A 15147-nucleotide genomic window follows, 5' to 3' on the forward strand; every position below is an offset into this window, starting at 1 on the left:
TATATACACCATGGAATACTATGCAGCCATAAAAAAGGATGAGTTCATGTCCTTTGCAGGGACATGGATGAAGCTGGAAACCATCATTCTCAGCAAGCCGCAAGAACAGAAAACCAAACACCGCATGTTCTCACTCATAGGTGGGAATTGCACAATGAAAACACTTGGACACAAGAAGGAGAACATCACACACCGGGGCCTGTCATGTGGTGAGGGGAGGGGGAAGCTATAGCATTAGGAGATATACCTAATGTAAATGATGAATTAATGGGTGCAGCACACCAACATGGCACATATATACATAAGTAACAAAGCTGCACATCGTGCACATGTACCCTAGAACTTAAAGTATGATAAAAAGAAAAAGAGATTACATGCCCAATTTTCAGATGTGTTGAAGAAAAGCTTGAAGGAGGGCCATTGAAAGCCCATACAAATGTCTCTGTGAGAATTAGGAAAAGGTACCCTCTCCAGGTGGATACAACTTCAAGCAAACAAGCACAGTTAGACTAATTTCAACCCCCACTTCTCCCTTTTATAGGGCATCCCTGTCCAAGGCGGAACCTGTACAACTACATGTGACTGTGGCTGTGATCTTACCATGTTCTGTCCCAACAGCAACCAACTGCAAAAGAGAAAACCATACTGAATAAAAGGTCCCTCATAAATCAGGGGGAGGTGATGAGCTGTAGGAACTTTTTGAAAGAGCTTACCCTTAAAGTTAGATGTGTCTTTCCAAAAGCGGAAATAATTTGGGCCCTTTCCTTTGTGATTAAACTCACAACATCACATCACTGAAATGTATAAAGGGGTATGTCATGTGCAGAATTTGCTTTAAAAGTTGTGATGCTTTTAGAAAATGTTTGCTATGGGCTAAATAATATGCTGAGCACTTTGCATGAATTATCACCGTAATCTCCACAGTAGTAGTATTAAACCCATGTTACCGATGAAGTTTTCCTGAGATCATTTTGCTAGAAAGCAGCAAAGGGGACATTTGATTAAGGTATGCCAAAACCCATGATCTTAATCATAACATAAAATTACCTTTTGTTTGTGAAGAAGAGAAGCAAGCTTTTGAAAGCTCTAACTCAGTGTTATGATTCTGCATTATAGTAGACCGTTAGGAATTCCAAAATTGAGCTGGTACGTAAGCCAGAATGTGATTACTCTGGTCTGAATGTTTGTATCTGCCCAAAACTACATATGTTGAAACCCAGTCCCTAATGTGAGGGTATGAAGGGGTGCTCCTTGAGGAGGTAATTAGGTAATGGGGGTGGAGCTCTTATGAATGGAATCAGTGCCCTTATAAAAGAGGCCCCAGAGCGATCCCTCATTCTTTCTACCATGTGAGGACAAGAAGGCACTAGACACTGAACTAAAGCAAGAAGGCACTAGATACTGAATCTGCCAGTGCCTTGATCTTGGTCTTCCCAGTCTCAAAACTGTGAGAAATAAATATTTGTTGTTTATAAGTCACCCTACTTATGGTATTTTGCTCTAGCAGCCTGAATGGACTAAGACAGTGGTGTAAATACCAAGTGACAAATCAGCTTTCCTGTCTGTCTCTCTGAGGATCTGATCACTCAGGCCTTAATTTATGTCCCTGTGCAACACTGAACTGAAGAAATGTAGAGATGATTTTCAGAAAATCTGTTTGCACTGTTGCACTGACCTGTAGGTCAGTTTGAATCTCACCTCCTCTCTGAAGCCTTAGCTAGATTACAACACCTGAAGTCATTTCTCCCTCCATGGACGTCTTCAGCATTCGTGATCGGTACAGTTGACTTGGCAACGTATCAACACAGCTATGTGAAATTTTTTTCATTTGAAATTTGAAGTGGGCATTTAATTTTTGTATTGTTTAAATGTCAGTGTGTTTATTTCTCATCTCCCCAGCCAAGTAGCAACCTCCCTGAGGGCAGAGATCATAGCTTATACTTTAGAAACCGCCTCAACTGTGCCTTGCACAGAGTCAATATTCCTTCTGCACTGCTCACTGATTTTACAATGATTTCAATTCAGTATGCATACTGAACCAAGCCAAATTCTAAGCATGTTTTAGATTTAGAGTGAGTTTTTCAGGAACCCCTGTCCAGTAAGTGTTTTTGTCATCATATCTTCTTTTGGAATTCTGTAAGTAGGGACCTAAAGCTCTCAATTATCAACTCCAGTGGTTTTTCCTACCCCTTCCTGTGACTGAAGTCTCAGACTGAAGTGTTTACTATCTCTAGCAGCTTCCTTAAACTCTCTCTGGTGTGGACTGCCCTTCTCTATTTGTTCTTAGGTGACAACCCACTATTCTTGCTATAACGCTATCCATTAACTCCTTCGGAAAGGTAACAGGAGAAATACTATAATTTAGGATGTTGGGGTCAGATTTAGGTGAAACTTCTATCACCACTTGGGAAAGTTATTGAGCATCCTAGGTCTCCATTTTCTGATCTATAAAATATAGAGAAGCATATCCATCTCATAGGATTTATCTGAGGACAAAACAAATTAGTCAGGTAAAGTATCTAACCTGACCGTTGGCCCACAGTAGATGGCAATAAGTTTAAGTTTTTCCTCCTTAAAATTTCTTCTCTTTCTCCCCTCCCCTTTTATTACTACTTTTCTTCTCCTTCCCTTCCCTAGATATAGATTTCCCTATGTGTTCTGTCCCTGAGTGATCTCATGCATTTTATATTCCCTGAAAATTATCCTAACTCTGGATTAGAGTTTTCAGTCCTGATTACTGATAGGATTTTGTTCCTGGACTTTCAAAAATGAATATGTCCCAGGCTTACAGAATATCTATCATCTTTCCCCTATCTCCCCACTCCTTAAAACAACTGTGTTCTGCTAATAGGGCCACAGGCACTCAGGAGCAAAATGTAAGCCGCTGCTATCTGGCCACAGAGCCTATGAAATCTTCTGCAACACCTCTTGAGTCACCAACACCATTGCCTCCCACCTGCATGACTTCTGTGGTTTACAGGACCTCTTCCCACCTTCAGTGTCTCTTACCCAGTTCTTGATGCTCATTGTACCTGGATTAAGCTTTCTAAAATCACATCTTAAACCAGGTCACTTCCCTGCTCCATATTCTTAAACAGTTCTCCATTGCCTATAACTAAGGTCTCAGCAACTTGGTCAAGGTCTCACCTTTGAGCCTTGACCTCTTTTTCAGTTTTATTCCCACCATACGATTGCTCATTGTGCCAAGAACACACTTTGTACTCTGCTGCATTTGTGTCTTTTGTTCCTGCTGTTTCCTTCTAACTCCTCCAATCTCTCCTTGCTGAACTCTTTCTCATCCTGAAAGACCCAGCTTGAAGGTTGTTGGCACTTATTGGTAAAACTGGCTCCTTCCTTGAGCACCACCCTACCCAACCATTTTTCAGGTTCCTCCCTTGACTTCTGTGCCCAGACTTCTCCCCAGCTCCTGCTGCAGCGCTGCTTCCCACACTCCACAGAACACTCTAGGTCAGCAGCTTCGAAATGGTGTGACCACAGAACACCTCAATAATTAAAATGTGGAATAAAGTACACAGTGCAGAATGAACTGGCAAGCCAATTAATCCCTGAAAGAAAGGTCAGAATTTAGCCCATACCCTTTTATAAACTTAGAAATGGCTTCACTAAGTTAGATCTTTGTGTGAGGTGCATTATCTTGTTTCTTCCTAGATTTTGCTTTCATTGCAGCACAACATAAAATTTCATCTCATGAAATGCAGTGTATATAAAACAGCAAAGAGAAAATAAAAACTTCTTTGTTGTTTTGTTTTAGAAAATAAAACTTCCTTTTCTCCTTGAAGTACTCAGTCTTTTAACTTCTTTGATTTAGGTGCCATCTAAGAACTACAAGACTGAACTTTTTATTAAAACTTCCATTTTTCAGCCAGAGAGTCATAGAGAATAAAGTTTATGTATTATTAATGTTTAACATGCAATAAGGGATGAATAACTTTACAAATACATGCTGAATTTATCAGACACAGGGCAGCAATCATTACAGATGAGATATATTAATGATGATAAATAATGTCCATGTGTCCAACTCACTCATGCATTCAATGGCCTTTCCATGCAGTTTCCTGCCTTCTCAACATGGCATAATTTCACACAGGGACATTATTGCTTAATACCAAAGACAACGTGCATGTTTAGTGTTTTCTTATATATAGTGCAGTTTAGATTAAAAAGTCAATAGAGTGATTATTATTCTTGCTGTAGTATACTCATTTAACATCTCATGAAATCCAGGGTTCCAGAGAAGTCAGCTTGAAAACCTTGCCCTAGTATGCTTGCATCCATTCACATAATTTCAGTTATCACTTGCCAAGCCATAAATCAGACATCATCCAGGAAAATTTTCCTGGCCAATACTAATTTGAGCAGTTCTCAATTTTGTATCTCCACAGCTCCTGGCAGTGCTCAATATATACTTGTGGAAGAAAAGATGGAAAGGAGGAGAAGAATGGGGGATATTAACTAATTCTTACAGCATTTCTGTATATGTAGGGTCTGTCATGAAAGTGATACAGGGGAAAGTTAAAAAAAATCACTTAGCATAAAATTCCTTGTTCAAATTAAATATGAAAATAGTTTTAATTATTAATGTTAAGGGTCTGTTGCATTTAAATTGGCTTTTAAGTGAGATTTTGTAAGTGGGATATGTGCTATTGTTAAGAAACATAATCTAAAATTACCAAAATAGTTAACTAAGATACTAAAATAGTTATTAAAATATTACTGTTATTAAAATAATCACTAAGATAGTAAAATTGTTTTTCAAATAATTACTAATTAAAAGGCCATAGTCTAGATACGTTCTTTTGCTGCATTTGTAATTTTTTAAACTCGCAATTTACTTCCTGATTTTTCCCCATTTGGGTTTCATTCTTCCTTGTGCCAAAACATCTAGTCTATTCAATTAAAAAGGGTAAGCTGGGAGGTTGATGGAATTTTATTAGTTGTTGGTATCTTATTGTTAATTTTGGTCCTTACATATGATTGCCAGCTTTGGGACCTAAATACCACCTAGAGTTTCTCTCTGAATCATAGGGAATCTATGGTTTCTGCCCATGGGTTTAATTATTATACATTATAGCAGGTAAGTCATTTCGAAGTAGCCACTGATAATTACCTTGCTATTGTTCTGTGACTAATGTCACTTACTGCTTCTTAATAAGGACAGATTATCCTGATATTAGTGTAATTTATAGTGTTTGCTTTCAAGAAAACTTATGTTTCTCTCTTTTCTTCCTGCCTACCTTGGTGCTCTGATAGTTTCAAAGAAAGCATGGAGAAATCATCGTACTCCGACTGGCTAATAAATAATAGCATTGCCGAGCTGGTTGCTTCAACAGGCCTCCCAGTGAACATCAGTGATGCCTACCAGGATCCGCGCTTTGATGCAGAGGTAAGAGGAGCCCCTCTGGCTGCAGTCCTAAGGTTCGGTTGTCACACTGTTGAAAACAGTTGAAACACAAAAAGGAACATTATACAGATCGACAGCAATTCCTGAGTTTACTGGTAATTATTTTGCATCCTTCCCCTGTGATCTTATTTTTAGCATTGCCTACTGTTCACTCTAAGTTAGAAAAACTTAGAGTCTACCCTGATTTATAGCAAGACGGTTATCCTTAGTCTGATGCTGTTTTATGATTGGGTATATTTTGTATTAAACTATGAACTACTTAATAAAGAAGTGTATATAACAAAGTTATTTCCCAATAGACCTTAAAACAACTACCGTATTTATAAAAATTGCTTTCAAGAAACAGTAAGTTGGTGTTATTGTTTAACAATAAGCACACTGTGTTGATATACAGAATATATTAAAACAATTTTGAAGTTTACATTCTAAGGTAGAGTATCATACAGAGAAATTCACATGTACTGATAATGTCTCTATGTACATATGTGTACTATATATATATACACACACTCATATATACATATTGATTAAATGCAAGGCTTCCTATTGAAGATTGCCCAGCTGAGCTCTGAAAAGTAGCATTTTTTTGGTGAGGAAGGGTGAGGAGACATGTGTTCCAGGCAAAGCTGAGCAGACATGGGGTGTTGGGGAAGTGAGATGGTCTAATGTGGCTGAAGGGCCATGATGCATGAAACTGGAGAGGGAAGCAGGGATCAGATCACCAAAAGACTTTGAAAGGCATGTTAAGAAGTTGGAGTATTTGTTCTGTGCAATGGGAAACCACTGAGTTTTAAATGGTGGAGAAGCAAGAGTTGTATTTTAGAATGATCACACTGGCTACAAAGCAGGGGATAGGTTAGTAATGATAACAACTGAACAGTTAACCATCAACCCTGAGAAGTAGATGTCATCATTCCTATTTTACAGAAATTGAGAGCTGCTCTATGGCTCTGGAGGCAGACAAGGATTCAGTTCTACTACCACTCAAACTCCACAGCCGATACTCTAAATCCTGCCCTGTGCTATCTCCATTGTCTGTGGCCAGGACATGGTGATGGCAGGGGGCTGGGGTCCAAGTCTAATTTATAACTTCAGTCAGATCATCTTTGCAGATCTCTGCAGGAAAATCTTATATTCCCAAACTTTCCACCTACCTGTAGCTGCCTAGCACTCTCTTCCCCAGGCTACATTTTCCATGTATTCTCTATTCCTTCTTGAGGTTAGAGGCTCCTAAATCCTTACATGAACTCCTAGTCTGGGTGGGGCGCCTTTCCAGCTGCTCCCTTGGCTATCCTAACACTGACTACCCTCTAGTTCTCCTCAGTTTTTATACATTAAATCTGAAATTCGAGTTACCTTCCTTAGGAAAGTTCACAGTTCAAAGTCCTTCAGTTCTCCTCTGGTAAGGTAGAACGCTACTAACTTGGTTATATGACTGGCACACTGAAAGTGATTTACAGATGTCAACATTTATATACTTTTCCATTGTGGTTGAGTTAGGACTGATTTTATGTACTTTTGCCTTGTGCTGTGTTTTTGTCTTCCTTGAATTTGAACTCACCAGTTCTTTGTTTTTCTATATCGTTTCATTGCATGTTTGAATCCCCACCAAATATATTGTTATATTTTTCATGTCTCTGAACATTGCATAAATTGAAAAATACTATATGTATTAGTCTGTGGCTTACTTTTTTTTTCCTCTCAACATCGTTACTGGGTTATGTAAACATGTAATGTATTCATTTATTTCAAGTATTCTACTGTATGAATAAGCCTCACTTTGTTTATCCACTATAGTGTGACTGAATGTTTGGATTCAGTGAGTTACTGTCACATATATAATTGCAAGGACATTCTCTAAGTGCTCAAGTATAACAGTTTTCCTAGAATTCGTATCTAGGAGAATGACATGCTGGATCATAAACTACAAGCATCTTTTCCTTTACCAGGGAATAAAAAATTCTTGTCCAATCATTGCTCTTTTTTTCTTATCAAAAATACCACATTGAGTAAGCACAATTAATATCTCAAGCATACTTCTTGCTATTACAATATAGTGAGTTTGAATATACCATATCATTTTACTACAGGCAGATTTTTACCATATCCTTTTCTGATTAGTGATACAGCCATATTACATTTTCCTCCATGCTCGTAGTCTAGTCCAATAAGGCAGTCTGTTCTGCTGATCCATAAGAAGAACAATGTGGAGTCTCCAAAGGCAAAAAGACAACAGTTATTTCTGTGGGATTGGGCATAAAAATTTCATGTCCCTATCTAGTGGTTAGAAGCAATGATGTCTGAAGACAGTAAACTGTGGTAGGTTAAGCAGTGACTCTTTCATGAAATCACTTTCTTCTCTATGATAAAATAAAGCATGAACTTAAACCATCATTATTTGTTAGTCCCTCACCCAAACGCTTTCAATCTGTGTGGCAGCAAATACTAAATTTTAATTGCGAATCTGAAGATGCATTGTATGCTGATTTTTACATGTTTTCTTTGCATGGTACTGAAATTCAAAGGTAGTTTACATTTCTCTTCTCATTCTGAGAGAAAAAAACTGGAAAGGAATTAATGCATATACAGGTGATAGAGAGGTTGGGGATGGAAGAGAGAGACAGTGAAAGAGAAAGAAAAGAAAGAAAGAAAGAAAGAAGAGAGAGACTGTGTTCTGTCTAAATACAGACATTTAGTAGATATGTCCTATAAATGTGTGTGTATATGTTGTGTATGTATGTTGTGTGTATGTACGTGTGTCTTATGTATCATACTAGGTCAAGCAAAACTATTTATCTGCTTATGCTTCCTCTCTCCTCAATTATATTTTACCTCAGGGACAAGTGGCAACTGTTTATTAATAATAAATGAAACAGACTCAAGACTGAGTCACAGGGCTCTCCCAAGAGGCTAAGAGACCTGAACCTTTTCACCACAATGCCTGGTGTAAGGTGGTATAGATCATAAGATAAAGACAACCATTTCAGGTAATATTTTTTCATTAGTGTGTCAAGTATTTCCCTCAAGATAAAAAAAAATCATGACAAAATGAAATTGCTTCATACTTTCACCCCGTTGTAACCATCTGCACAGATAAAACAAGACCACGGCATTGCATTAAAGAAAGAGTTTAATAGACATGAGGCCAGTCACACCACGTGGGAAATGGAGTTATTACTCAAATCAATCTCCCTGAGAATGTGGGGGCTAGAGTTTTTCAAAAATAGTTTGTGTGAAGGGGTGGGGGTAGCTAGGCAGTGGGTGCTTGCTTCTGACTGATTGGGGGTGTAATCACAGGTGGGTGGGAAATGGTCCTCATGTGTGCTAAGTTGCTTCTGGATGGGGCCACAGGAGCAGTTGATGGGTCCCCATGGAGACTTTGGTCTCCTCAGATGCACAAAAAACCTGAAAACACATCTCAAAAGGCCAATCTTAGGTTCTACAATAGTGATGTTATCTGTGAGAATAATTGGAGAAGTTGCATATCTTGTGACCTCCAGAATAATGGCTGGTAATCATTTATGTCTACACCTTAGCAGAATTCAGTCTTCTCTTTCCTCCTAGCCTGGTGCCCTCTCATTAACTTTACAAAGATGATTGAGCTTTGGAGAGAGAAGAGCTATTATTATTTACTATCAACTAAATGTCTCCCAAAGTTAGCCTGGGCAAAGCCCAGAAATAATTAAGGGCAGCTTGAAGGACAAAGGCAAGATGGAGGTTGGCCAGATCAGACCTCCTTCACTGCCATAATTTTCTCTCACTGTTATAATTTTTGCAAAGGTGGTTTTACCACCCTTAAAAATGATTCTAGAATCATCCTAGAGACAGAGAGCACCTTTTAGAATTGTGTTGCCTTCCTGCAAAGGTCTGAGTCCTTTCTTGTTGAGTCTGGTACATGGGTCCATATTTTTCCCCAGCTGAATAGTTATTTGTCAGTGGTATAATATTAAAAACTTTTTTAAATCCAGGATTAATTGATGATTATTATCTCCACTGAGAAAAGTGCTTGCTTTTTTGTTCTCTACACTGACTTCTCTGAATAGTTTCAGGTTGGTTAACAAGAAAGATAATTTGCAAAGAGGTAGCATGGGGAATCCTTTTCAGAGCATTTCCTATATTTCCAACAAATTTTCTCAACTTAAGTGTACCTAATGGATTTAAATTTGCCAGAAACACAATTATTCAGAGCACTAATGATGCAGCATTTTTTTTTTCTTTTTTTGTTCCTTAGCTCAGCTAATCTGGGTTCTTGTCTCATGACCAGAAAGAATTAGGCACATAGACACGTTGAAAGGTGAGGAGGACAGAATTTATTAAGCAAAAATAAAGCTCTCAGCAGAGAGAGGGGGGTCCTGCAAGCAGGTTTCCACCTCACAAATTGAATACCGGGACCACTACACATGAGTTGAAGAGGCCGGGGTCCTCCTTGCATAAGGTGTTAATTCCTGGTGACTCCACCCCATTTCCCCAGAGCATGTGGGCCTCCAGTCCATTGCAGGCATGCAGGCAAGCACCCTGTGCAGGTTCCCTTATCTGTACAAAACAACGGGTGTAAACAGTTGTGGGGCAGGTCACAGATTCTCCAGGGACCCTTCTCTGTCTGCCTTTTGCCTCTATCATTCCTTCTCCAAAGAGGTACATCTAACTGCCATTAGAATACGGACAAAGACAGATCTTAACTGCTTCCTGCTGACAAGGGGCACTATTTTGGGAAGATGGCAGTCAGATCTCCCTCAGAGGCCTATCTACGGGTCCCTAGTAAAAGGGAGCCATCGTCTGAGGTTCTGGTTGCATGACCGTTTGGAGTTCGACGACCTAAAGGGGAGAAGAGAAAAACTTGGTTATTAGAAGATGTATCAAAATGAAACAAAAGTGGGGGGTAAGGAGAGCTCAAAAATCCCAAGGCTGCTGGCATGCCGAGATAACTAGTGGCTATAGTTATGCCTGCTAGGATTTGAGGGCATGGGGCTTGGCTTTGGTTAGCTTTCTTGGTGTTATTTCCCCAAAAAAGGAAACCTCCGGGTTATGGGCACCCTATTTACTCCCACCACCTGGCAGGATTTGTGGGATAACTGCCCAGAACTAGAATATTGATCCAGATTTTTACATTACCCATCCCTTTTGTTTCTTCTGAGCAGCAGCCAGAGATCACTGGTTGGTTCACAGGAATAAGCAGGATGAATCTAAAATGCAGACAACAACTTAAAAACAACTAATGAGACTAGAATATAATGACAAATGTATGATAAGTTCTGGAACATAATTTTTCTCTCTTCAGCCCTCATTTTTGTTAAAAACAAATCACGATAGGACTGAGTTGTTTGCACAATAAACGTTAGTCTTATATTTGGCCTGATTATTTGCATAAAATGCAGCAAGAATAATTACTTTCACATAGGCCTTTTAAATTGGTATTGATGGAACTCTGTTCCACAGAATCTCAGGTAAGACCTTTTAAAGCCCAGTCCATCCATAGGTTTGTATCCTCAAATATCTATGAGTTAGGTAAATTCCTGTCTTCTTAAGTCCCAAGAATATGGGATTCCTGTGCCTGTTAGAAAGTGACATTCTTTACTCACCACAGGTTAGAAACCCTGTACAGGGACTGTGTAGACAAGGTATGAGGACAGTTTTCCCAAGGGTCTTTTATTGGCTCTGCAAGGCAAGCTTGATTCCCTAAAGGACAGCATGCCATTCCAGTCAAAGACTTGATAAAACAAGGCTTGATAAAACAGTTTCTCCAATTGCATCCTATTGCAAAAGAACATAGATTCTTATTGCACTGACGTAAATAGCTATATTGTCATGAGTTAAGAATACTCGGCCTGGCGCGGTGGCTCAAGCCTGTAATCCCAGCACTTTGGGAGGCCGAGACGGGCGGATCATGAGGTCAGGAGATCGAGACCATCCTGGCTAACACGGTGAAACCCTGTCTCTACTAAAAAAATACAAAAAAACTAGCTGGGCGAGGTGGCGGGCGCCTGTAGTCCCAGCTACTCAGGAGGCTGAGGCAGGAGAATGGTGTAAACCTGGGAGGCAGAACTTGCAGTGAGCCGAGACCCAGCCACTGCACTCCAGCCTGGGCAACAGAGCAAGACTCCGTCTCAAAGAAAAAAAAAAAAAAGAAGAATATTCACAAATAGTTTTCAAACTCTAGAGGAACCTGGCAGAGAGAAACAAATATGCTCCAACTTTTGTCTACAAGAGTATACCTTATTCAATTATTAAAGACTGTAAATAGCTCAAAACAAAAGTTTCCTTGACTCTGGAAAACAAGGATGAACAATGTTTTAAGCAAAAGTTAAAAAAGATTACTTAGTTTTTCTATTAGTTCACTCCATTCAATTAACTCTTGTTCTGCTTGATATTCATGAACACTTCAGCTCTTCATGAATCCTGTACATTTTTCCTTTATTCCAATGTCATGGTCTACAACGTTAACAGAAACCTGCATTTGAGATCACCTGTGAAAGTTCTACAGCTGACTATAAACCATCTTTTGAAGAGGATCAAAACAAGAAAACAATCGTCTGTGAACAGCAAAATATCCAGAGTAGTTACAGTTAAAAACACGATTGACAAAGAAATTTGGTTATCTCTGTGGTTTACAATAACTTAATATTATAACCTTAATTATGATTGATAGCATATACTCAGACATTAGAATTTTAGAAATCCCATACAATTTTGGAAGATATATTAATGTTATTCACTGAAATATAACCTGAAGAAAATTAAGCATCATTTTGGCAATCCCATGTACCTAAACATGTCGAATAATCCTGTTTACCTCTCTTTCGGATGCTTCAGTGGCCCTCTGTAACATCCAAAAGCTAGGGGTCAGGAACTGCAGTTTGATTTTTGCCTGTTAAATATGTTTGAGATTTAGAACACTTGATATTAAGAAATACAATTCCAGATTACCATAAGCTATTTAGCCAAAATGATGACTCAAAAAAAATTTTTAAGGTAAAAAAACTTTCATTATCCTTTACTATTATATGGAAATCTTACTCAAGGGAAAGAAAGTCAAATTTTACCCTTGCATTAGTCTACTATTAATGTCAACTCAGTTTTCTAATGAAATCTTACAGACAATTCTATCCAATCTTAACCAGTTTGACCATGAGGTAAGATTCCTATGAACTTTTTATAACCCTTTACAAATTTTGGTAAAGAGCATATTGGTGACTTAAGAGAATGTTGGTGTGCTTTTATTTCAATGCACAATTTACAGAAATAACTGTATAGTACTCTTTTGAATTTAGTCAGTCTGTTCATGCACAGAATTCCTTTTGCAAGATTAATTTTTTACAATCTTTCCACAACTTGTTTAAACCTTAAGCTTTATCTCATCTAATTCAAAACAATCCTTTAACCCTAGGTAAAAATTTACATTTCCACACATTATTAAAGTCTTTTACTAAAAACATATTTTACACACCATTTCTTACACACCTTGCATGTAAATTCATTTTCAGTGGTCTCAATTACATGTATAATGGTAACTCTTAGCAGTTTTTAACGTTAATGTAAAATCTGGTAAGTTGTTTTAATTATGTACTAGGTGCCAATAAAGTTTGACTCCTTCCAGCATAGTTAAGAATCTGGTTAATTCCATATGTCCCCAGGTCTTACCAAGTTGTAAAGCAGGCAAGTTGAACAGTTCTCAAAAGCCAAAGAAGCAGTTTACAACCTTAAAACATTTAGCAAACCTAATACCTGATTTGCATAGTTTTGACCACCTATTTACATTTTGATGACGTTTACATTTTACCAATAATCTTTAAGACTGTTTTTATATCTCAAAGATTAAAGTCGCATGAACTAAAAAGTATTACAACTTTTATCTTTCTTTAAAAAAAAATTCATCTAAGTGCTTATTTTTCTTCAAACCAATTAATTAGAGCTCTTTTCTTTATAAACATAACACACATAATACATATATGATTATATAGACAGACAGAAGAAAATCCAGTAGTTGTAAGATTTTTCATTTGCCAGTCTAATTTGATTATTGGCCTCTGGGTGGAGCCCTTTAAGAGCAAGGCTAGGAAAGCTCGTATTTTCTAGGGCCTAACAAACGGATATGGCTGGAAGACAAAAACAGATTTTGAGAGGGATCTATCTGCCTCTAATTTCTGGGGTTCCATGAGGAAAACAGAGGTTTCTCATAAAATGAGATCTGTGGTGCCTTTTCTGTTTTTCCCAAGGAGTCGCAGGCCATCAGAAATTATTTTAGGACCTCTCATGGGTGCATAAAGAGTGGCAAGACAAAATGGAGAAAAATAATTCAGTCAACTGAGAAGAAACCTTTTTTCCAGAAAAACAAGATTCAAGAAGAGAAAAAAACCATAAAGGTCCTTTAAACATACTTAGGTATCCACTTTTAATTAAGCTGAGCACTGCTTAAGAAAGTCCTTTTAAATCCCTTAGTACCTGCCTTTAGCCATGCCAAGCAGCCAATATTTCTGACTTTCGAACTTTACCAAAAGTAACCTCACAGGTGAAACCAACAAGCCTCAATTAAGGTTATGACTTAACTATGAGTATATGAAGTATTTTCAAAGGGGAGGTAAGCAGTTTTTACAACATCTAGAATCTTTAAGGGTAGCTCAGAGAAGGGAAGATTTAAGAAGAGAAGCTAGAAGTTGTTCGTGGAGGGGAAGAGAATCAGCAAATGGTAGAAGTCACACAGCTATTGACTTGAAAGTATTCATTCTTCAAGCCAGGATTGAACCTGAGCCACCATTGTAAAACGTCAGAGACTAAAAGCACTCCCACGTGGTTACAGGTCATGCTCCCAAGGACGTAAACAAGATACAGGCCTGCAGCCAAGTTTGTTACTGATCAGTTTGTTGGACTGACTTGAAAAGTGGACTTACGGGGTCCTACACCCACATCCTATCCTAAAGTACCCCTCTTTCTGATAGAACCATACAGAAAGACATGTAAAGCATACCAGATTGGCTACAGCTTAAGACAAAACTCATAAATCCGTTTTCATTAATCAAAACTTTACAGAGAATGTAAACAGTGATCCTTACCATTCCTTTTACTGGTTTGCACAGGGAGGGAGAGGCCAAAAGTCCAACTGGTAAAAAAAAAAAAACAAACTTTTACCTTTTGCTGGCGTGTCAGGCTTCTGGATTCCCTTCCCCTCAGCTCAGTTCTAAGCCAGCTTCCTTGGGTGCCACAGAGGACACTCAGCCTCCAGAGAACCACCATCTTGCTCCTGAATTGTTTTTCTTTCTTTCTTTCTTTTGAGATAGAGTCTTACTCGCCCAGGCTCGAGTGAAGTGGCGTGATTTTGGCTCACTCCAACCTCCACCTCCTGGGTTCAAACAATTCTCCTGCCTCAGCCTCCCGAGTTTGGGAAATTAACTTTTCCCAGTTGGAGATGCATCCAAGGGGAGTATCCTGTAGTACAGGGACACAATTACCCCTCTGTGAAGAGAGGACAGAGGAAAAAGGAAAAAGAAAGGAGCCCTCAGGCCTCAGGATGCATTTGAGAGAGGTACAGACTAAAGATGAATGGTTACCCAGCTAGGAAGAGGAGATGAGGTGTCCCTAATTCCTTTGTCTTCCCAGCGAATATGGGGTACATGAGGAAAAGAAAGAAGAGGTGTTTCTTTTCTTTCTTCTGTCCTTATATCTTCAAGTCCTAGCAACCTTGACAGGGTGCTACCCATGAATGTCAGCGCAGCTTCCACCCGTGTTAA

General features: G+C 38.7%; 1 protein-coding gene across 4 annotated transcripts in view; it reads left to right on the forward strand.

The window, feature by feature from the left end:
• Positions 1-15147, forward strand: part of PDE11A (phosphodiesterase 11A) — a 522267-nt gene that overhangs the window by 291886 nt on the left and 215234 nt on the right. For all 4 annotated transcript variants that reach the window (XM_011991832.1, XM_011991830.1, XM_011991831.1 and 1 more), the window contains one exon: positions 5275-5407. In XM_011991832.1, coding sequence (XP_011847222.1) covers positions 5275-5407 — 133 coding nt within the window. The remainder of the gene's footprint in view (positions 1-5274; positions 5408-15147) is intronic.

This window comes from Mandrillus leucophaeus, unplaced genomic scaffold, assembly GCF_000951045.1.
Source record: "Mandrillus leucophaeus isolate KB7577 unplaced genomic scaffold, Mleu.le_1.0 Scaffold40, whole genome shotgun sequence".
Lineage (NCBI taxonomy): Eukaryota > Metazoa > Chordata > Mammalia > Primates > Cercopithecidae > Mandrillus > Mandrillus leucophaeus.